At 39.4% G+C, this 24,205-nt stretch overlaps 1 protein-coding gene across 1 annotated transcript; it reads left to right on the forward strand.

The window, feature by feature from the left end:
- The first annotated feature begins 1,253 nt into the window (after nucleotides 1-1,253).
- Nucleotides 1,254-23,299, forward strand: MROH7 (maestro heat like repeat family member 7). Its single transcript, XM_088153425.1, has 20 exons — nucleotides 1,254-1,322; nucleotides 2,393-2,481; nucleotides 3,083-3,197; nucleotides 3,971-4,066; nucleotides 6,570-6,674; nucleotides 7,471-7,606; nucleotides 10,484-10,596; nucleotides 11,564-11,716; nucleotides 12,254-12,408; nucleotides 13,121-13,253; nucleotides 14,301-14,464; nucleotides 16,089-16,226; nucleotides 16,330-16,447; nucleotides 18,302-18,442; nucleotides 19,308-19,469; nucleotides 20,320-20,475; nucleotides 21,423-21,545; nucleotides 22,109-22,211; nucleotides 22,895-22,957; nucleotides 23,055-23,299. The coding sequence occupies exons 1-20, from the start codon at nucleotides 1,254-1,256 to the stop codon at nucleotides 23,297-23,299; spliced, it is 2,577 nt and encodes an 858-aa protein (XP_088009551.1).
- The last annotated feature ends 906 nt before the right edge of the window (nucleotides 23,300-24,205 follow it).

Here is a 24,205-nt window from a genome sequence, read left to right on the forward strand (position 1 = left end):
TCTAAGTCTTTAAAGAAATTAGTATAAACAGAAGCTTTTAGAATGTTGCTCACCTTTTCCCATCTAATCTACAGAGCTGCTGCGTAATCACAGAGACTGATTTCTCACTACATATTGTTCAAGAAGGTTAGCAGAAAGCAGGCCTTGAAGGAAGCAAAGTGAAAGTGCTGATTTTCAGTAAGTGTCCCTATTTCCACAACACACTTACCTGGTTTGTAAGGTATTATTATGTAAAGGGAAGACCAAAAAGGGATCAACTGTTTATACTAGGTCTGTGATCCAATCTTGTATAGATTTAACTCTTCTCCATCAATTTATCTTGGGTATTCCAACAGTCCCATTTTGTCAACCTAGTCCTCCAGGAGAAAACATGGCTAAAAAATCAATCCTCTCGATTTCAGAACACTGTGGCTCAGTGCTGTAGCAGCCAAATCATGCCTACTGCTGCTTGCCTGATCAAGGGGAAGAAATTTGTGATAGAATCCCATTGAAGCTCCTTATGCCAGGATACTAATGTCATAGCATCCTTATGATGGGGTTCTCCTGGCACAAGGCAATTCTGTGGAATTCTATATACTCCCTGGAGAAAATGGATCAGGACTTTATATTCCCCAAATGGTGATTTATAACCCAGTTTCTGTGCTGCTAGAAACAATAGTAAGAAGATTTAATGGGGTTTACTGCTTGGCTGGGTTAAGTGTGTTGTGGGAATGAGGCTAGTGAGTCCAAATTTTAACAAATTGTATTCTTCTTTCTATATAAGTTTTTTTTTCCCACATCACAATATTGGCTCACAGTCTGGCTATACCATGTATGTATATTTATTTATTTATTTTATTAGATTCAGGTGCTGCCTAAGACAAGTCAATCTTTTCATGCATTAATGGGCAGAACCTGGAGCAGTTGCCTGAGTGATGAAGACACCCACAAACTGCTATCCAACCAGCTGTTATAATATTTTGGCTGGGTTCATGTCATGCTAAATTATACCATGATTTGTTTTTTGTGCATCACTGGATTTTGTAATCAATTATTTATGGTTTAATATATTATAGAAACCTGGCCAATTGTGGTTTATTCTATTAACCACAACATTCTATTAAGCAAAACATGGCTTAGTGTAATTGGTAAACAGTCTTTTTGGAAGGCCATGGATCCTGGAAACTGATGCTGAGCCAGTAGAGTTACATGTATGCGTGCACCATAAAACCTTTCACTCTTTTCTTGCAGGTCTATAAAAAATCAGGTCAAACATGAGTGGGAAGACTCATGAAACCTCTAACCCAGGGAATGAAAAGTTACAGTTTGTTGACCAGATAATGGTAAGTCAGACATAACCATAACTTAAAGCTTTTAACTTGGCCAGACAGTCTTGGCTGAAACACACCTCCAGATAAACACACCATTGTCCCAAGAAAAACAGGACTAAAAGCCCAATCCTTTTATATGTTTATGGGGAATGCAGGGAGTCCCATTAGCAATGGGACCAAAGGGCCATCGCATTTAATAATAATAGCAGCAGTAGTAAGAGTAGTAGTAATAATGAAGTTTTGTATCATATGAACCACCTTGGCACTATTAGAGAAATCCTGATAAAAAACAGTCAGGATTGCATTTGTATTTATCTTTTTAAGTCCTTATAATACGTATTTTTCAATTATGACCAGGTTTTAAATGGATGTTCCCAGCAGCACCCCTGCTGTATTCTTTCTGTTATTATCTAGCTTTTTTTTTTTAACAAAGGAAGAGGAGGAAGAGAAGTTAATTGATTCAAAGGAGGACAGGATCTTCTAGGAAGGCTCTGCAACCAGCCTGTTGCAGAAATGAAGGAGGAACTCTGGGCTTGGTAGCAAAGGTTGATAGTCCCCCCAAAGGGAGGTATTTAAGACAGTGAAGGCAAGTTTATGTACACAGCTCAAATTATCTGTGGGACCTCTGGGAAGGGCAAGCAGGAAGGGAGCTAATGAGAAAGGACAGAGAGCAGTTTGCCTGGTTCCCCTATCCCCTTCTAAACCAACAACCAGCCTTTTCTGCACCTCTAACCCTTTGCAGTAGAAGTGATTTAATTAGACATACATTATTTCATCCTTGCCTCATGCAAATGAACCCTTGCTAAAATCCCCTTTTCCATTGTTGAAATGGCCTCAGTCCTCAAGTGACTAAGAGATAAAAGTTGTGATGAATAATTTAAGCTGGGTCTCACGTTTGTAGGGTAGGGTTAAAGGTGGGTGCTAGGTTTGACTAAGGTTGAGGACTGCTTTCCTAGAATGTAGAATGTGACCGCTAATTTGGTGACACATGGATTTCACAGCAAACTGCTGTTCTGCGGTTTTTATTTATCATTCTCCTGATGGGCAATATTAAGACTTTGTTTTCTTGCTTGTTTACCTAGGTGCAGGTTTCAAATTTGCCACTGGATTACCTAGACTCAGATACCATGGCTTTGCGCTGTCAGGCAATGCTTCTCATTGAGGACCTAAGGTATTTGGAATCTATACCCCAATATCCTCTCTCGTACAAATGTAAATCTACAAATATTAAAGAAACGCATAGACTTCTATGGATTCTTAGAATAAAGATAGATCATTTAATTCAGAAGGGGACAATCATCTGTCTAGAATTAATTATACAGGTAGAAAATCAGGATTTCTCTCAGCTCTCAGCTCTACCCCAAAATATTTATATTGCTAGACTTTTGAATTATCTTGCTGTGTTGTTTTATTGCATTCCTATTCATTCATTTAACAGATTTATTTATTGTGTGCTCTGAAGTGCTGCAGAATGGACTTGAGTGATAATGCAGTCACAGCTAGCAGCTAAGAGTAGTCTTATTTAATTCCCTTGTCCCATAATGACCTGTCTTATTGACCTATCTTATTAGGCACTTCCTACTTCTTTGTAACCATCCATGCATTCTTATACCAGTAGGTTATCTAACATTGCTCAGATCAGACATCATTTCCAGTCCTTCCCCATTATTCCAAATGGATAAATATTTAGCAAGGCATGCTACTTCCAAAGAGTGAATGGCATGTATGTCAAATGCTCTCTCTGCCTTTCTTCCATCTCCACTGCCCCTCAGTCAAGTGGAACCTTCTCTGTGGGCAAAAGACAAGTTGCTCTCCACCTGCGTTGCCAGCATCTTTGCCCTGCCTTCAGTTGATAACTTACAAAGTCAGGATGGAACCAACGTACAGGTATTTTGGGGACAGGGTGCTGGGAAGAACAGGGCCTCCTTTAAAAAAAAAAAAAAGATAAAAAGAAAACCACTATAGATACTTGAAACTCCATTCAGGTTTGTTACATTATGAGAAAAGTTATTTGTAGTAATTGTGTCAGATCAGGGGAATCCATTGGGAGAGGATGTCAGAAAAGTCAAGATGGTGGCTCCATGCAATCAAAGTCCAACCCTTTTTTATGTGCATTGCACATGCGCATGTAAAAAAAAGGAACAGGGTTTTGATTATGCAGTTGCAGCTGCTATCTTGACATTTTTTACCTCCTCCTGTGGTCAAAACCCTAACCTGAGACATATCTCAGCAGGTGCCAGCAACAGGTAGACCTTTTCTGGGTGTAGAAACTAAACAGGGTTGGGCCTCATTAGTATTTGGATGGGAGAACAGTTGGAAACCCCAATGCTATAGGCTAGACTGGAAAGTTGACAAAGATCCTGGAAGGAGGCAATGCAAATCACGTCAGTACCATTATAAGGAGAATTGCAAGAATGTGTCCATGTGGTCACCAGGAACTGAGCTTGGCTCAAGCAGTGTCTTCTAAACTGAGACACTGTTTGAGCAGGCCTGAATTCAATAAGTGTATCTTGTGCATACACAGTGCGTGTTAATGAGCATCAGGAGTAGAAATGGTGCCCAATTTTGAATCATCATTTATCACGTAAGTCATATGCCCTTTGTGTAACAGCACAATGATATAATGCTATGTACTACTACTACTTTTATTTCCTTCTCAGGAATTATATAGTGAGACTGTGGAAGCTATGGAAGCAATGCTGAAATGCTTGTTATCAGAGAGGCCAGACACAACTGAATTGCTTCTACTCTTAAATGTAAGCAATTATGATCAATTCATGCCATAAGAAACCTGTTTCTTCAGGTAAATAGAATTATAGCCTTTTCTCCTGAGAAGAAACCTATGACTTGGTACATGAGGTTCATGGCTAATTATTGTTAGCAAGCTTGTATTGTTTGCAAGATAGTCCAAGGTTACCCACTGAGTGTCCCGGTTGTGTGAGGATTTCACCCTGGGCCTTCCCTGTTGTAAACCTACATTCGAACCACAACCTACTAGTACAGATATGCGCTGCAGTAAATTAGCTTCTCCAAAGTGGCCAACAGGAAGATTATGGCAGTCACTGAAAAACCCAAAGACAAAAGCAGAGCAATGAAAAATGGCATTGTGATTTCCTGGAGATGGAGAACAGTTCTCATAGGAAACATTCCTTTCCTTGCTTCTTTAAACCTTAAAAACCAGGGAAGATGATTGGATACAGGAGTTAAAAAGATGTAGGCTCTCTATGTATCGTACTCCGTCTTTGTTGTTATGTAAGGCAGATAAGTTCCTGAAAGAAAACAAGCAAGGAGAATCAACAGAAGTTTGGTAGCAGAGATTGCTTAAGAGACCCTAACAGATTTTCCTTGTAAGTCAACAGGCTCAGCTGCAAGACCAAGAAAGGAACAAGAAGTAATAAAAGTCTTCTGTTAGTGGTGTCTTAAAAAGCAGGCGGCAATATGACTGAACAGAAATCTGCAGTTGTGCCTTGAAATGATTGTGGCATATTTTATACTTCTTCCTTTATGCTTTGCAGCAAGTGCAAGCTTGTAGCAGGGGTTGAAGAAAAAGCAACAGGAGCAGCAGGAGGACCACTGAAGAGAGAAGATGAAGATTTATCAGATCAAACAAAGGAGGCACTGCAATGGAAAATGACAGAAGAAGCAACTCTTCATATGGAAGGCAGTCAACCAAAGGAGCAAGTCCAGAGGTTGAACATGACAACCAGAAGCTGGAGATACTCTGCACCACTGGAACTCAGAAAAAACGCTCAGGCCCTGTGCACAAGACACAGGATCTGAGCCTTCAGAAAAAGAAAAGATACACTGCCGAAGAGGAGGCTGGAGGGTAGATCCCTGAGAAGGGGGGATACTTGACTTGATAATAGTACTTGTGAAAAAGAGCTTTGAATGGTCATTGATTAGAAACTGAATCTGAGCAATCGGGCTACAAAACATAAATTGCAGTTTTAGGTTTCATCTTTGAAAGTAAAACAGGACGTCATCGTTCCACTTCATTTTGCATTGGTCAGTCCCACCTTGAATATTGTGCCCATCACAATGAAGGAGGAGTCAGAGAAACTGGTTCAGAGAGCAGCAATGGGGAAGATCAGGGCAGTAGCGACTAATTTCTACGAAAAGAAAGGAAAGAAAATGGGAATGTTTGGTCTTGAGAAGGGAAGAGTGCAGATTTCTAATACATGAAAGGATATCACCCAAAAGAAGGTCAAGATTTGTTTTCTCTCGTTTCAGAATGCACAACCTGGAATGATGGATTTAAGTTACAAGCAGCCAGATTCCAACTGAGTGTTGTAAAAAAAATTCCTAGTAGCAGAAGCAGTTTGATAATGGATTGAATTATCCAGGGAGGTGGAAGACTCCCCTTTATTGCATGTGTTCAAATGTTAGCTCAGTGTTTCTCAACTGTGGCAACTTTAAGATGTGTGGACTTCAACTCCCAGATTTCCCCAGCCAGCCTTCTGGGCATTGAAGTCCACACATCTTAAAGTTGCCAAGGTTGAGAAATACTGTGTTAGCTAGATAGCCCTTGGTTTGGAATGCTTTCATTGGTTTCCTGAACTGGATTTGAGCAAAGGATTGGACTTCCTGACCTAGAGGGCTCCTCCCAACTCCGTGATTCCATGAAGTTGTGTAGTGGAATACTACTTTAAAAGGTATTACATCTGAATCAGGTAAAAGTGAGAGGAGTTACTTGTCATGTCTTGTTATTTATGAATAGAAAGCAAAACCTGATTACTTACAATTATTTAATTATTTATTTAAAAATTAGATTATTTTAAAAGCAGAGGTTATAAAGAAGAATCTCATTTTCATCTTAAAACCATAAAATGAAAGACAGGTGGGTCTTTTTCATTCCTACAATCATGGAATGATAACAAAGAGACAGAAATAAAAATTATTCCAGTAACCCAAGGGCATGTACCTTCCATCGGGTTACGCAGCATGTTGAGGGCCACACTCCAAAAATGGATAGGGCCAGGCCATTTTTAGCTTGGGGCGGGAGTTTGGGGATGAAATAAGGACTCTAAGTGTCTGCAAAGACTATGGCACCTATTATAGAACCACCTTTCCCTTCCTAAAGCGAACCAAACAAAGTAAAAAGCTGACATTTGGGGCCCTACTCACTTGGGGGAAACCTCTAGGGGCAAAAGTGATTCAGATGGGGTACAGGTGGCCCCTGAGCCACACTTTTTGCATCTTCATGGCTGCATGTACCTTCTCTTATCCTAGGTTAATCATTTATCTCAAATGTCTCTTCAGCACTTGACTCCCTGGATGACCTCAGGACAAGCTCATGAAAGAACAAGGGCAATGGACACCTATGTATTCCTATTAAAATTCGCAGCCACTTATCCCAGGTTTCAGGTGAGCATGATATGATTTGGGGATGAGAATAGGATATATTCTGGGAAATTTAAAAGTGCTGAGGTTGTGTTAGCTTTACAAATATTTCAGATAGAAAATGGAAGTAGAGGCTAAATGGACTTGTTTGATTAGGAAAGAATGGAAACCCTTTATCAACTTTTTGTTGAAAATGGAAAAAAATGAACTGGTGATCTCTGGATTTACTGATTTAAAAAGGCTATGTATGGGGAAAATGTTATGTAATGTGGGAGGGCGGAAACAGTATTAACTATGTCTATAACTGTTGTGAAGAAGAGCAGAAGCTACTTCTTTAAATATTTCTTTTTTTCTTTCTTTTTTCTGGATCCATACAATCATTCACTTTTTCTTCTATCTTTCTTTTTTCCCATCTTTCTTTCTGTATCTTTTTCACTTTTCTATATTCTTTTTTTATTTTTCTGTAGCTTTTAATTTTGTAAAAAAAATTGTTCAAATGTGTGTGTATAGGTGTGTATGTATAAATGGAAGTAGATATATGTGATTTCAACTTCTGTGTGACATTTTAACATTTGTTTCAGTGTTGTGAAAATCTGACTCCTTAGCCAAACTTTCAGAATTTAGGGTCTGCAGCTTGTTTTTAACTATGCTGTATTATTATTTTGATTTATTATTTATTATCTGTACCAGAACCAATGATACATATACTGTATAGGACTATAAAGATGAGAATTTTGAAAAGTGAATGAAACAGCTGTGGTGGTTGTTGTTCTCTCCCTTCAGTGTCAAAAGCCAACATTGTTGGTTTATCTCCATTCAGATGTCACATGAATTTCCTAGATTGGGGCTTCTGCTTGGTCAACTGTGCTTGCACCTCAATGACCCTAAAACAGAGATTGGTCAACAGACCATGAACGGCATCTATTGCCTCTACTCCCTTATACAGCAGCAGATGGGTAAGACAAACATACTCAGAACAGACAAACTATATAATTTATTAAATGAAATGTTACTGCAGCTGCTGTCTTTTCCATCACATTTTATTTCATTTTGGAATTTTATTATCCCGGCAACTGATAGTTTCTTTGAGATCATTCTTGTTGAAAGGTATAAATTCTAAAAAGGATAATTGTAAATGCATAAAAGATCATCCAGGATAATCCAAACTGTAATACAGGACATGCTGAGGGTGCAACCCTGAGCAAAGTCTGTTTATCTGAAGTCTATTCACCCAAAGAATGTTGTACAGGTAGTCCTCACTTAACTATGGTAATTGGGACCAGCAACTGTCTTGCTAAGTGATGTGGTCATAAAACACCAACTCACAATGGCAGTTGTGGCAGTTCCAGTTTTTGTGGAGTCCTTGGGGTTCTCTGAGCTTGGTTGTTTTCTTGCAAACATTTCATTACCTGGCTAGGTAACATCTTCAATACTAGAATGGAGTGGGGTTTGCTCTTTGTTTATATACAGTGGCTTGCCCTGCCAGTGTTGGGGGGGGGGGGTTGGGTTTTTCCCCCCCTTCTGGTAATTCTACCAGGAGAAGAAAAAACTAGGAACTACCAGGAGAAAACCACACACACCCCCGCCCCAACACTGGCAGGGCAGGACACTGTATATAAACAGAGAGCAAACCCCACTCCATTCTAGCACTGAAGATGTTACCTAGCCAGGTAACGAAACGTTTGCAAGAAAACAACCAAACTCAGAGAACTGCAAGGACTCCACAGTTCAACCCTAAGCTACATATATTCTCTTCTATTAGTTCCAGTTTTTATTTATTTTTTATTTATTGTATTTATATAGCCACCCATCTCACATAAAAGTAACTCTGGCCAGCGTCATTGCCATCCTTAAGAGAATCCCACACAGTCGCAGTGTCCCACAGTCACATGATTGGCATTTGCAACTTCCTGCCGGCTTCCCCGTTGACTTTGCTTGTTGGAAGCCAGCAGTGAAGGTCGCAAATTGTCAGCCTTCCTAGGTAGACCAGACAGGAAACACAACCAGATGAGCTAACTCTACTTTATTGTAAGGCTACAGTAACAGAATCTTGCAAGTCTGAAAATACAAATCTCCCACTGGCTCCTTTACAGCCTGGGAAGCTAGGAAGAGTCCCTTCTGAGCCTCTTTCTCTACCCATTATGCAGCTGTGGGCTATGCCCTCTCTTATCTGAGCATTCCCTAGGCAGCATCTCTTCACCCCATCTTTCAAGATCTTTCTCACATACCATTACACAAATGACAATCACGTAACCACAGGATGCTGTGACCGTTGTAATTGGCTGCAAGCTGGTTGCAAGTGCCCGAATCGTATCACATAACCATGGGGAACCTGCAATGGCCACAACTACAAGGAACAGTTATAAGTCCCCTCATTCAGTGCTGTCATAACTTCGAACAGTCACTGAACAAGTGGTTGCTGAACGAGGACTACCTGTATTTGCATTGTCTGGAACATCATGAGGCATGAGGGCAGAAAGCAAAGCATAGATAAAAAATTATTTAAAACAAATAGGCAGCTTTCTGACCTAAGATTTGTAATAAGTAGGCCCTTTAATAAAACACCTCCCAACAACCATAGGAGACATAGCCTGGATATTATTGGATTCTCTCTTTGAATTCAGATTTGCGATTGAATTCAGCAGAAGCCCTTGTTAGAGGATATACTCCTGAACATAAGCAGAGTGCTCAAAGAATACTGAATAGTCAAATACCAGAATGTCCCATTAAAAAATGTTCAAAATATAGATGCCTTGGATGCAAAGAACGTTAATAAACATTCATTATATTTGAAGTAAATGTTAGATTTATTAAGAAATACATGAGGATAGAAAAGTCTCACTTCTATCTCTAAAGAGAGAGAAATACAAGAAAGAGAGAGTGAAATAGGAAGTCCCCATCTCTCCTAAACACAGACTCATTTAACTAACAATAGGCCAGGTGAGAAACCATCACAGGGCAGTGTGTGAAGATTTTTTTACGTCTCTCACTATTTGTCCTACTAGTCAACTAGGTGCAGAGATACCACTGCCTCCAGCTTTGCAATACCAGTGCAACACTGAATTTAGGAAAACTTATAAATGGAATGTTCCTGATGCTACTAGAACAGATCAAAAGGAATTTTGCAGGTTTACCAAGCTGGTTATAAAAAAGATGGAAGAAGCCTTGGGTAAACATGGGGGCGGAATCTTCCAATCTGGAGAGAAGATAATAATTTCCCAGGAAGAATCTGTGAATGAAGAAGGCTGATTGCATGTTAAGTCTGAAGTATGCAAAGTATTCAGACAGAATTATCATTCTGATTAATTGGGTAATAAACAGAGGCCCTTAATGTGGATGGGAAACTAGATGTGGTTAGGAATTATTATTATTATTATTATTATTATTATTATTATTATTATTTTTATTATTACTATTATTGAATTCCAAGAACCAAAATACCCAGTTTTTCTAGCGTTCTAAAACCATTTTCACACTAACAATTTGTGGCATCATCCAGTCTTTGCTATGATGGTATGAAGCCAGCTTCATTAGGGATTTATCACCTCAGCTATGGCAGGATAACACTATAAACAGCTAATTCACTATAAACTCAGAAAACTTTATTCAATTACTTGCTGTTCTTTGTTATTCTTTTTCTGGAATTGTACTTCATTGTGAAATGGTATTAAGTAAAGATAACAAAAGGACCCATATAGCAATCAAATCAGATCACTAAAGAGAAATAATTCCATTGTTTTATTCTAATTGTCCCTCAAGCACATTGTCCCCCAAATATAAAAAGGATGTTACTAGTCAATGAAAGAGCCTTAAAAACAAATCCTTCTTTTTAGGCACTGAAATGAAAACTGACACCCTGAAAGCAGAACAGCACCAAATGTACCAAAAGATTTTGGGTATCTATGATCCTACTCAACCCCTGCAAAATATCACTCAAATTATTAAGGTAAATCTTCAGTGTCAGATGTGATCTGCAAATTATCATCAAATCTGTCATTGTTAAGGATCCTTTCCTTACTAATTCTGATAGCATATAAGGAGACACACAGATTATTTGTTTCTTTGAAATTATAGTTAGAGTGATTATTTCCGTCTGCTTTCTCTTATAATTTTAGGCACTAAGCCTTATAGAATCCAATAGCACTTCCTAGATATAGATGATAGATATAGATATACAGATATAGATACCGCCCAGAGTTGCTGGGAATTGGGCAGCATATACATTTAATAAATTATTATTATGATATAGACACGAAAAGATATTTACCTGCAGAGGGAGCATGTCTATTTTCAGTATTCTTAAATAAAAGCAAATGCTTATTTATTTTACAGTATTTATAGCCTGCCCCAGCCTGCCACACTTCGCTGCAGGTTGCAACAAAGGCTTTTTAAAAAAATAGCTTTAAAGCATATATAAATATAACAATCAACAATTAAAAAGAAGCAAATTAAAAACCCAGACATATCAAACACGTCATGCACTTAAGCCTGTTTTCAAAATACCTATAGAGTGAAGGCCATCCGTATCTCCTGGCGCAGATCATCCCATGCAGTGGAGGCCACGCAGAGAAGGCCTGTTGTCTAGCCCAGGAATCTGGCATCCGGAAAACCACCATTTGTTCCTTGCAGATTTTGGCGCACGTAAAAAAGGGGTAGAGCTTCAGCTGCATGCTTGTGACTGCTATTGTGACTTTCTTGACAAACATAACAAGAGCAGGGCTTTGATCTCATGGTTGTGGCTGCCATTGTGACTTTTTTAACCCCCCTCCCTCCAGACACTCCTGCTGGCTTGGCAGAGTTCCGCACAGTTCTGAAGATCACATTACTTGCCCACCAGCGCCTTAGGAAAAGGACCTTCAGGCTGAGCTTTCCTTACTGTTCCGCTTCAGAATCACATTGTGTCTCCTCTTTAGGAATTTGAGCCTCACCTCACCTCACCCCAGACGACAGAGCTTTTGTTAACTGCTCTGGGTGGCCTAAAGGAAGCAAATCGGAGCACCAGTGCAGCATCACATGCCATCTCATCTGCCATCCTAGAGAGTTACAGGCCCAGCTTACAAAAGCAGGTAAGAGACTATTTTTCAGAGACTTTTTTGCACATTCGTAGTCTTTGCAGATGTTTTGCTCCCTCAGGCAGAGCTGCAAATGGTACCTTTCCCCTTACCCCATCCCCAACTATCACCACTACAATGCCATCAACTAACTTGTAGTACTTAAAGCCAATCAAGTTATTTTGGCACTGAAGACAGAAAATCCATGCTCATTGGCAGTAAAACCACAAAAAAACTCAGTTAAATAACTAGACGCTTATGGCTTTTCATGACCTGGAAAATGTACTAGCTGAGGAAGCCACCTTACTCTGCTGGTGTCCTGGGAGTATAATTCTGCCTGTATAAACATGGCAATAAATCTGTTAAACCCCTGGAAAGGAGCATAGCCATCTCGTAAAATTTTCTCACTGTTTCTTCTATAATGGTTGCTAGTATCCCATTTAATTTGGCATTTCTTCCTTTTTCACATTCTGATGTGCACCTCGTTATGTGATGTCTCATACGCTATTTTCTCTTTTAGCACTTCATTTAAATATGGCTGTTTTCTTCCAGGTGCCTGAAATAGTGGGTAAGATTTACCAACAGCTTGGTTTCATCTACTATTTCCAAGATCGACAAATCATGATGAGGGTCATGTCCCAGTTGGCCCATTCTTACATGGCAGAAGTATGCAGTGCCCTTCTACAGTGTCCATTCCCACTGGACAGGTACATCGTGCCATGATCCAAAGGATGCAAAACAGCTTCATTCTGTTGATCAGCTTTGACTGTTTAGATCACACATAAAAATGGGGTGGGGCTTTGATTGCATGACTGTAGCCACATCTTGATTTTTTTCACACACACACAGCAGACACCCCTGGATCATGAACATTCATCCAGCTCAGCTCCAAAACCCAGAATAAAATACAAATATAGGAAAACATGCTGTTCCAGTCCAGTCAACACACAACCCTTTTTCATTGAGCTACGCCCAGACATGGGTAGAGAGCTGTTATCACACATCTTGCTGGTCACATCTAATTTATATACTACTTTGTCCATTTTACAGAAAGCAGATTAGGGCTTTCTCGTCATGTTGGATATCTTTTTCTTTGCTTCCCCCCTCCCACTTCCCTGCTAACATTCAGCTTAACAAGAAAATCTGGACATTCAGAAGCTCACTCAGAACTGTGTCTGTGGCTTCCTTTATTAGAAATGCTTTAACATGTGAGCTGGCTTTATAATGGTGTTGTGTTGCAGCGACTCCCATGTAGCATATCACTTATGATGAACTGTCATGCTATACTTCTGTCTCGGCTGCTATAGCCATTATTGTTCTATTGACTGCAGTTAGTGGGGAAGTGGAGATTTGTGACTGAATTACAAATGCATTTTCTAAAATGTATCTGTTCCCTCCCCTCCCATCCTAAACCTGCAGGTTTGGTGCTGAGATGTGGTATGCATTGACCAAATCATGTTCCCATTATGAATTAGATGTCCTTGTGAATGTACTCCTGAAAGAGCTGCAACTAAGTCCGAAGGCCACTGGAAACTATACCACACCTCTGGCTGTAAGGCTTGTTTGAGCATGCATTTCTTCCTTTCCAATAGAAAATAGCAAAATTGTTCCAGTAACTTTAAAAACTACTTTCCAAGGGAGAAAACAGGAAAAGGCACGTTGCAGAGCTTCTCATTGGTGGGAGTAACAAGAAGCTTATGTGTGATATTCCAGGCGACACACTGAGTGGGAATTACAGGAGTCAAAGCCAGACATACCTGCATAGTCTGGCTTGGAGAAGGATCAGCTTCATAATACATAATATTTGGGTATCCAGTTAACATTAATTATTCCATTTCTGTCTTTGACAATAAGAACAATGAATTCCATAATGACCCTTGATTTTATAAGGGTTCTAGATTTGGAATCCTCAGATAAAATAAATAACATTGTTTGCTTGCTTGCTTAACATGTATTTACATTTAGCTACTTCCCAGTAGAAGACCTCAGAGAGAATATAATCTCAGTGGGACCCTCTTGGACAGCTTGACCAGTTTACGTATATATAGAAATAAAGAAAGATCTGGCGCTTTTACTCTCTTCTATTTCTTAGTTGGGGATTTAGAAACTACCTAAATCAGTTCTGAGAGCTCTGTGTGACCAAGTCAAATCTGTTATTAAGTCCATATCATTAGTATCCTTTTCCTAGTAACATAGAATGCTAACATTATGTAACCTATATTCTTAGTTTCTGGATGAACTTTGTTTTAAAGTTTTGTATTGTCTTCTGTCATGTCCTTTATGATATGTTGTTCATCATTTAATACTTTAGCATTTTCTATAATTGGCATTCATTATCACATAAATAAGTAAAAATTTCTGAAACTGCAGACCTCAGTATATTTCACAGCAGTTGACCCCTTCAATTCAGAAAATGCTATTCCTAAATCTGCAAAATCAGATTTGATAGCATCCAGGAATGCCAGGGGTGGGAGTTGTCTTAACACATGCAAGATGATGGATGCCAGCTTGCTTTTTTTTGATACCCACACCCCACGGATGTTGCTGAACAGATGCACAGAGAGGAAAACATACAAAATTATCTTGTTCTCTCTTTTAGGCTGCCAGTGCCTTCTGCAAATTGTTGTCTATCCCCAAATGTTCTGAAGTGGCTCTCAGCATCTACCCCCGGCTGCTAATGTCACTGCTTGTTCAGGTGCACTATACCATCAGACATAAAGAAGGAGGAAACTCTGCTTTCCAGGAAGAATTTGAACCTGAGTGGTAAATATTAAAGTTGGGTGCCAATGGCCTTTTGAAATTCTCAACCAAATTTATGGGCAAGAAAATTGGCTGGACAATTTCTTCCATTTTCTTTAGGAGAAAGAGAAATTCCCCAGCCATTTCTCAAGGGTGGGTGTAATGGTATGTGGGAATGACCTTGGGAGACAGGAGCAAGAGCCACAGACTGGACAACTGGGTTGTAAAAGGTGTATCAGCCCACAGAAGGAGAGGGGCATGGGAAGTGTTTCAGAAATGACCCTCCCTAGTTCTCCGGAGAGTGAAAGGAGAGGAGGGGAGAAATACTTTCAATCTTGCAAGATTTTGTTAATGTAACCTTACGATAAAGATATTGCTGGTACTCCTGGTTGTACTTGTCTGGACTACCTGGAAGAGCTAACAGTGGGATTCCTTTGTAGTGTAGATAATACTCCACTTCCTCTGGAAACCCCTGCTTCCATGAACTTACACACATCTCTATATTCTTCTGTAAAAAATCCAGCTCTTGCACTCTCTTTAATTCTCTCTCTCACACATATTCACAGGCATATAGAGTAATTTACTGGTGGGAAAAAAATCTGGCCTAGCCTTGTATCCACACACGGGTCTGGAGCCCCAGCAAACCAAATCATTTTTTGTCCTTCCCCACTAAAAAAAGTGCCCAATTTAAGTACTCATAATACCTCTGACGTAGAGTTGCTCTAGGGCAATGCTTCTTAAAGCACTGCCCTGTGGTACAAAGACCCCATGAAATGAAAATTATTTGCCAGCCTATGTTGAAAAAAATAATACAATATTAAAATCCCATTGAACAATCATGAGAAGCAGTAGTGGCAGCAAATGTGTCAATTTTAATTTTTAATAGGTAAATATCGATAAATATAACCCATACAAACAAAAGCTCTTTTGGGGTCCTCCATAATTTTTAAAAGTAGGAAGGGGTCCTGAGAGAAAAAAGATTAAGAAACACTGCTCTAGGCATTGTTGGAAGTTGCAATCATTATCCCTAGTGATCCAGAGTGATGCTCCTGCTTCTGCTCCACTCTAAATCTGCCAATCCAAGTAGGACGGAGCTAACCAGGACAGCCTCTCAAACTGCAGCTGACAATGGGAATAGAATTGTTTTACAGGGCAGGACTGACTTGTCTTTTGCACCTGCAAAGAGAGTCCCTTAATAGGGTTCAGCTTTTGTGTGCATGCGATTCAAGTCAGTTTTTGACCCCGGCGACTGCCTGGACTTGTCCCTGCACTTTTCTTGGCAACATTTTTCGGAAGTGGCTTGCCATTGCCTCCTTCTTAGGGCTGAGAGAGTGACTGGTCCAAGGTAACCCAGGTGGCTTTGTGCCTAAGGCAGGACTAGAATTCATAGTCTCCTGGTTTCTAGCCTAGTGCCTTTAACCACTTCACCAAAGTGGCTCTTAAGGTTTGGCATAGTTGTACTTAATAGCAATTAAGTCCTAAGTATTGAAAATGCTTACCAAATTTATCTACAGGGTAGCCTGGTATTATTATTCCCTTATTGCAGAGGGAAGCTGAAGCTACAAGATCTGTGTTTTGCTTTACAGAGGTGATATTTAACTTGCAGGTTTCTCTGGATATGTCTCATTTTGCTTTATCCTCAACCCAGTTATGTTGTGATGGCCCTGAAGACACTTCTTCTAGCCATGAGATGCTACTGTGAGAATGCTATGACTGAAAAAGAACAAGGTTGGGAACTACTCACCAGCTGTGAAGATCATCATCGGGGGGTTGGCCTCCTTGCTAGGTGAGTATAACATTACATAAGACTGAGCACCAGTTGTTCAAAAACCTACCCAAGCACATCATTAACCAGTGACTATAATGAAATGCATCTATGTCCTCACCAGAGCCATGCTTCAGAGTTCCTATAGTTTTGACCTTCTGAGGATCTTATACCTCCTAGTTCCCTTCCTAGAGCGAGGTGATGAAGAACACCAGATCACAGCAACAGCTTTCTTCATTGAAGTAAGAACCACAGATTTAACTTCTGCTTTCTTAAATTATAGAAGTCTTTGCTGAGAATGGATGAAAGGAACTGGAAGTGTTTATATGAATAAACTGATAATATGAATCCATTGTACATTGCTAGGGACTTATTGCTAGAATGTGAGGGGCTTGAATTGGATGGACTGCATTGATTATTAAGGACAAGCTTTGTTCTTATTGTATTATATTGTAGGTAGGGATTCCAGATCATAACATTAAATTCACAAAATGAACATTAGCTGTAAGCAGTAAATAAATAATGTTTGGTCTGTGAAACTGATCACATCATTTGCAACAATCGGCTGTTGCAAAATACATAATAAACAATAAGAGAACGAGAAACATTTAAGAAAGCACAAATGTTCTCCTAGATGCCAAATCCTAGCTATCATTTTAATTTTAGCTAAAATTTTAAAAACATTGTTCCAATATCCAATATGTCTTTACACTAGAAGCATTGTGAGGTTAAATCCTTTCTAGCTTTGCTGCTGCTTTAGTAGTTAGTATCTGAAAAAACACCAATTTTATCCATGGATTTCAGGTTTTTTTAGTTATAGTATAGAAAAAATCATCCCAAATTTTTAAAAAACCCTAAATTATATACTGATACAATAAATCAAGATCTAGTTGATGAACATCATATGATAATTCTCTGGAAGAGACTATAGATGTCAAGAAGCAAGTGTTTTCAGATATTGGCTGAATGTACATATCAAGCAAAGCTGTAAGTTTTATTTATTAATTCAATTTATGTGACTGCTCATCTCAACAAGTAACTCTGGGTGGTGAATAGGATTAAAATAAAAACAATTATAAGCATTACAAAAATTAAAATACAAAGCAGCCAAGAAACATCAAACCCAAATTACTCATAAAACCAAGAAGCGGGTCCCTGCACACACTCAGGGCCCCAGACCCGGGCACAGAACCAGCTCTTTAGGGCCTTATATAAGGCTAGCAGGGTTGGGGCCATCCTGATCTCTGGAGAGAGAATGTTGGCTGGGTTTTACTTAGCAAGTTGTATGAACTGAGCTATTTTGGGTTGTCATGGTTATCACGTATCATGTGATTTATGGTTTGTTCAATAATTTATGGTTTGTTTAATAAACCAAAGTTAAGCAGGATATTATAGGGTACTGGGTTATTGTTACTGTTCATTCATTAAGATCTTGTATTGTTACTTGATTGCTTGCCTTGGCCTTCCTAATAAGTTGTAATTCTTGCAGACTCACTGGAGAACCTCTTCTAGAAGTTTCAGTAATGCAACCACCAGAAAAAAATACCCCTGACTCTAGTATTTATTGTTTGCTCAGTAGTAAAGATACAATAGATATGTAAACCCATAGTAAAATAACTATAGACTACAACCAGATTAAGTAAATCTTTCATAAAACTGGGTTGACTGTGAGTTTTTCAGCCCAGCTTTCAGATAGTTTGTTGTTGTTTTCAAGACAATGGACTAAGCTGTGTTACAACATTTCCTACCTCTGGCTCTGTATTCCAAACATGTGTGCATGTGTGTATATCAGGCTAAGCTAAAGTGTACATTAGAGCTGAATGTAACACAAAATATTACAAAGAAATTCCCCTGAAGACCAAGGAATGTTTGAATCTGCTCAACCATTCCTGGCTTTAACATGGCAACTTTAACATGGACCAAAGAACAGGTTGCAGGTTGACCGTTGTGTGGTACAAGTTTGGGTGGCATTAATGATCAAGTGCTGGAAGGAAAATCATGCTTTTTCAGCCTTCAAGTATTTTCTTGGGGATATTTCCCCTATAACAAATTGGACCAGGCAATTACTTACCACCAAGCTGTCCTTTACCCTACAGCTTCTTTGCATGCCAGAGGCCAAGAGACTTCCAGATCAATATGCCTTTCGACGTCTGAAGCGAGGATTAATTAATGAAAATCCAGTTCTCAGGGCATTGTGTATCAAAGGATTGGTTAACATGGCAGATTGGCCTGGGAAAGTAAGTGATAGTGTCCATTAAGTAATTTCACAAGCTTTTGTGAGATCCCTTCATAAATATTATCTTGGCACTAGCAGATGCTGGTGGACATGGTGAAGTTGCTCCAGATCTCATTCTTGCAAACCAGATCCAGCATTGGGACATGCCAATGCACATGAATCAAAGTGTGAAATCACAGACAGAAGGTAAGTGTGAATGCTGTGACCACCAAGAAAGGAATTAATCTGATCTGTATGCCTTGATATAAATTACTATTTAAATTATTACTGCCTTGATATAAATTACTATTTAAATTATACTTTATGTATCTAGTTCCTTAGGAAATATTCATGTAATCCTCAGTTTGCAGAGGCTGAGATTTTGGTCTCATGTTGTAGATATTACCCTCAATATACTCATGTTAATTGTGCTAGCTTGAGCAGCTAAACAGTGGAAGCCTTTTCGGTGTTCCCTTAGCATGATCTCCAGCCCATCTGGATAGACGAATTAGATAGACAGACAGACAGACAGACAATTGAGGCTATGAAAAACCCTTTTAGTGTGTATTTCTGTGCATGTTTATGTTTATCTGGGGCACATTACATTGAATTCAATTCAGTTTACCTTCTGAGTAGAGATGTACACAGTTACATTTTTAATCTATTTTCTCAGCTGGAGAAAGTGTATCCTTAGCTTTTGCCAAGAGTACAAAAATATACAAAGAGATCTCAAATTCCCAGCAATTTTCTGGAGTTCTACTGTCTTGTCTCAGAAATTTTGCATCTAAACTAGTTTCTCAGTGTTCCAACTTAATATCTGAATAGTTTATTAGTAGTGTGGTACATCAAGTAGATGACTAGAATTTCAATGACTCTCTCCTACACAGGAAGTAAAAATCTTATTGCCACTCATGACCAAAAGCCTGTCTGGAATGGATGGGAAGCTGTTTGTGGAGACAGTTGCTGAAATTGAGAAGATCCTTTCAGGCCCCGAAGGAGGAGATTGCATTTACAATATCATTCTTTCCCTTGAGGAGTTCTTCAGTGATGTAAGAAAATAGTGGAACAAAAGTCAACATTTGTTACAAGCCAGGAGACAGTCTTATCATTGGACTTGTTCATGCATAGCATTGAACTATAGTTTGTTGAATCACACATCACATTAAGCCATGCATCCTGGTTTACAAACCACAGCATGCTAATGTACTAAGAAGAACATGCACTAAGCTTTGTTTGGGAATCCTTCTACCATTAAGTCCACTAGGTGACCTTAGGACTCTCGGTGTGTCTTTCTCACACTTGGGAAAACCAGATGTGTCCCTTCTTATATGGAAAAGGATGAAATTTAATGAATAATTATCCTTTAGGGCTAAAACTGGAAAGGCTGGGGGTAGAGAGTCTGAAATGAGACAAGACCATTATCAAAGCATTGTGTAGGTACCTGGAGCATCCAAATCTGAGAAGGAGGTGGCTAAAAGTCTCTTATCAGCAGGAAAAAGAAACAAAGCTTGATCCCTGGAGCTGGCTTGTCAACATGGATAGATCCCTATATTCTGCAGTAGCTGATTATAAGAGCTTCTCTTGCATCTGCAATGAAAGCAGCTTATCTGAGAATTGTCCTTGAATCTTAAGCTGCTAAGATCAGGAGTGCATGTTTGTGTTCCTAGAGGGAAATTTATTGTTCTGCCAGCCTGAAACTTGGATGCTGTCTGGCGTAGCTTCAGTAAGAAAAAATAGAAATGGCTTGATATATCTTGAAACCTGAGATAGAAAAATGTTAAAGACATCATCCTCATCATCTAGTTTTATGCGAAAGGGGTCAGAGCTAATCAATGTATTTTAATCAGGCTTAGTATACATACTGCTCTCCACTAAGATTTATTTCCTTTCTTTGATTAGGAGAGAGAAAGTGTGCGTGCTTCTTCCATATACCTTTTTGGGAAAATGGTGAAAGTGGCCCAAAAAACCAAAAAGCATTTTATAAGACATCAGATACTAGAAAACATCATTCCGTTACTTCTGCATTTTCAGGAAGAAAACTCTGATGTCCCCAAGGCAAGTTCCTATCAACATAGATCACTTTGTTTAAAAAAAACAACTAGATAATTCCAAGAGAATCTGTAGTGTAGCTTCTTTCAACCCCTTACCCCCATTTGCTCTCTTCCATGTTTCCTTGAAAGGGAGTTTTCTCATCTTTTCTATCTGTAAGCAAAGCCTGTTCTTTCTAGGGAGTATTTCTGTATCACCACTGGTGCTTCTCCCCAATCTCTCAAAGCCTCAGTATGGCAGTTAGACGCCCTTGGCTAATCTCAGAAGGTAAAACAAGGTCAGCCCTAGTTAGTATTTGGATGAGGAACTACTTGGGAATTCCAGAACTGGGAAGTTGAAAAAGACATAGAAAGTAATAGCCTTTGTAACATAGCCAAGAAGGCTACATTCAAACATTCAGGAGCTGAATTTGCCTTGAAGGCATCTTTCCTTTTTTATAATCCCTCAGAAGCAATGTGAAGGCAATCTGTGATTATCTCCATTTCTGCTAGCCTTGAAACCCTGAAAACAATAGTATTGTGGCTGAACATCTATGGCAGGGAGAAAAAAGGAGCTGGGTGTGGGGTGAAGCAAGAGTTCCTGCCAATCAGAGAATAGACCATCCACAAGTGAAAAGATAAGGGCGACAGAATAGGGCAGTGTTTCTCAACCATGGCAAGAATTCTGGGAGTTGAAGTCCACTCATCTTAACGTTGCCACAGTTGAGAAACACTGGAATAGGGAATTGAAGCTACAGGAAAGTAGATTATGCATGTGCTGTGATTTCAGATGCACCAAAGCTGAGTCAGCAGTAAATCGACTCAGCTTCCAGACCCAGCTCATCATGTAAGAACGGACAAGTCTGGAGCTGATTCTGAACTGGGAGAAAGAGCACCCGGAAAGGGCTCTAAATTATTCAGCAGCTGCCTATGTTTGTTGGTGAATGGTGCAAAAGATCTCCTCATGTCTTGCAGAACTGTAAATATGCCTTGGAGAAATCCTTCCGATTCCTGGGATGGAAACTTCCAAAACAAATTGTTAGTGGAAAAACCTGGCATAAGCATGAAGAAATTTTGGATGAAATCTGCCAGTATCTTGTAAGTTGTCTATTAGATTACTAATAAACATCATCATGCAAAAATCACGTATTTGCAATTTTTTAAGAGGTGCCTTTTAAAAGAACCAGGCTAAACAAATTAATCAGAGGGCAAGTGTAGAAAAGATTTACATGTCTTTAGATCATCAAATTTACAATGACTGCTCACCCAGTGATGAGATTTCCATAGCCTGATCATGGCCACCCAAGCTGCATCATGCATGTACAACTTTCTTAATTTCATTTGCTGTAATCTTGGTAGTGGAACCTCTAAAAGCCAATGCTAAAAGTGAATACTGTATTTTTAAGCAGAACTTTTGCTAACTGTGCAGAATATTTCATATGCATGATCTGAATAGCCCTTATAACAGCCTTATTAGATAGATCGATATTATTCATTATCCCCCTATTAAAAATGTGGCAGTGGATTATCTAATGCCTTCTGGCATGTTCAGTGTCAAGGTAAGATTTGAACAAGGAGTAGTGCCCAGTTTATTTATCAAGAAAGTAAATCAGCTTAAAGTCTTGATTTATTTTTTGGATGAAGCTAGTTGTACATTTCAGGTACAGAAACAGCAGGCAAACCTACCAAGATTCTTGTACCAGGGCATTTTCTACACTGAGAGTGACCTCCTTCCTATAAAAAGGGCTTCCATCGCATTCCTAGGTAAATGAAAAAAAATCAGCTCCCCCCCCCTTTCTTGAATGAGAGTAGACTAGCTGTTTGTGTGGGTTGCCACAATGTTCTGAGTTCCATTTTTATTTTGGGAATAAAAACATCAAAAGGCACAAAGCTGCAAAAGGGATGCGGTAGAAATGCTTTGCATTTCCATTTGATCAAAGTTTCTGTGAGAGCTTTTGCTTACCATCCTCCATCATTAAAGGCAACTTCTTCATTTCCTTCAAAATGATCTGGTGGATGGCTTTTGTCATTAGTAGGTAAAATAAGGATGGGGAAGAACCCCCAAATAGCTGGAAGTACCCATTCTTTCTGGTACCCCCTTTTTATCACTCTGATTCACCTTCCCCTTTTTCCTCTTTTCTTCCTTCTCCCATAGGAAGCAGGAACTATCTGATCATTCCAGAAATCCAAACTAACCACTTATAGAAAATTAGTTTGAAGACCAAGTGAAATTAGTCTGAGGTCTCTTTGTGGCACTAAGGCCATCCTTGTTCTAGAGCTAAGACCCACCCCTGTTCTAGAACCTACCCATAAAGTTACGGTCTTAAATATGCTCCCTTGGAAATGCCACTGAAATCATTAGGGTTATTTTCCAAAATATACCCTAAGATCTACTATGAGAGTCTCTACTAAGAAGTGTTAATTAACTACTTGTCTGGTATCTTTAGGTTTCTTAGTCCTACATATGGACAGCAAGGCAAAAATAATAAATTTGGATATGATCTTTCAAAGTAAGTAACAAGAGAAAATGTAAGAACCTTGAAGTAAATGTATGTTCAGTGAAGATACGAATCCCTTAGTATGTTAACTACTCCCTTTCACTTTCAGCTCTTGAAGGCCTGATGCATAATCCTGATGCAGCTGTGTGCATAGCTGCAGTCCACACCCATGAGCTTGTTTCTGCTGTTCTCTCCAAGCAGAAGAACAGGCTGAGTGACAACAGCAAGTCAACAGTCAGGGATGCTCTGGTTGAAAGGCCTATCTGGAATTACAGAGACCAGCATGGTCTCCGCCGCGGCTCTTCCAGACTTTTTGGCATTATCAATCTCTGGAAGCTGGCCAACAGAAATTAATAGTTAGCTAGAGCAGGTGGGGAAAGGGAACTTGATTCACCAGTGATATAACACCCAGCTTCAGCAAGAACACAAAAACAGCTCACAAAAGGAAGTGTGGATTTACTGATTTCCAGGATAATAAACAACACTTGTTTCCTGCAGCTTCCAGCCTGTTGGACATTTCTTTCCTAGATTTTTATAAAGCGTTTTCCTGTACCAGAAATCAAGACACGCCCCAGCCATTTCTTAGCCTATGTATACCAATCCTGTATGGTCATTTTAAATAATAGCAAGCCATTTTGCTACACAGAGACATGTGTGGTATTGCCAGGGCTGTCCATGAGGAGGGTCAAAAAAGTCAGTATGGCTGCTGTGACTGTGCAGCTGAAGGCCTACCTCTTTTTTATGTGCATCACACAGTTGTGTCCATCTTGACTTTTTTGTCCCAGTACTGCAAACACAGACAACCCGACATACAGAGATGCCCCTTAGTGTATTCATGCCATACATTAAGCTTGGTTACCTTGAGGTTGAGTCTTTTGTGGCTCAGACTGATGTGCAAACCCAGACCTTTTTGGTGAGCTCATAATTCAATGTATTCTGGGAACTTAGATAACAAATTAATTTAGTAATAGAGCCAAATGTGTTGTGCAAATTATGCTGTACTTCTATCTTGATAAGCAATGCTGGAGAGAGAGAAAAAAATTCGCTTGAGTCACATTCAACTGCTGGTAACTACACGGACATGTTTTAGGCAACAATGTGGATTTGGCATTGTCACCTTCTGGTGATTTTTAAATTTTAATTTCACCTACAGCCCTGAGGTTTTCTGCTCGTCTCCCATCCTAGTAGTATTAGCCAAGGTGACCATGCTTCATTTTATGAAGTTAACCAAGGTTGTGGCTGCCACCTCGCTGCCGAGCA

This window comes from Python bivittatus, unplaced genomic scaffold (genome assembly GCF_059951505.1).
Source record: "Python bivittatus isolate LINGU-HERP-01145 unplaced genomic scaffold, Pbiv_v1 ctg000700_np1212, whole genome shotgun sequence".
Classification (NCBI taxonomy): Eukaryota; Metazoa; Chordata; class Lepidosauria; order Squamata; family Pythonidae; genus Python; species Python bivittatus.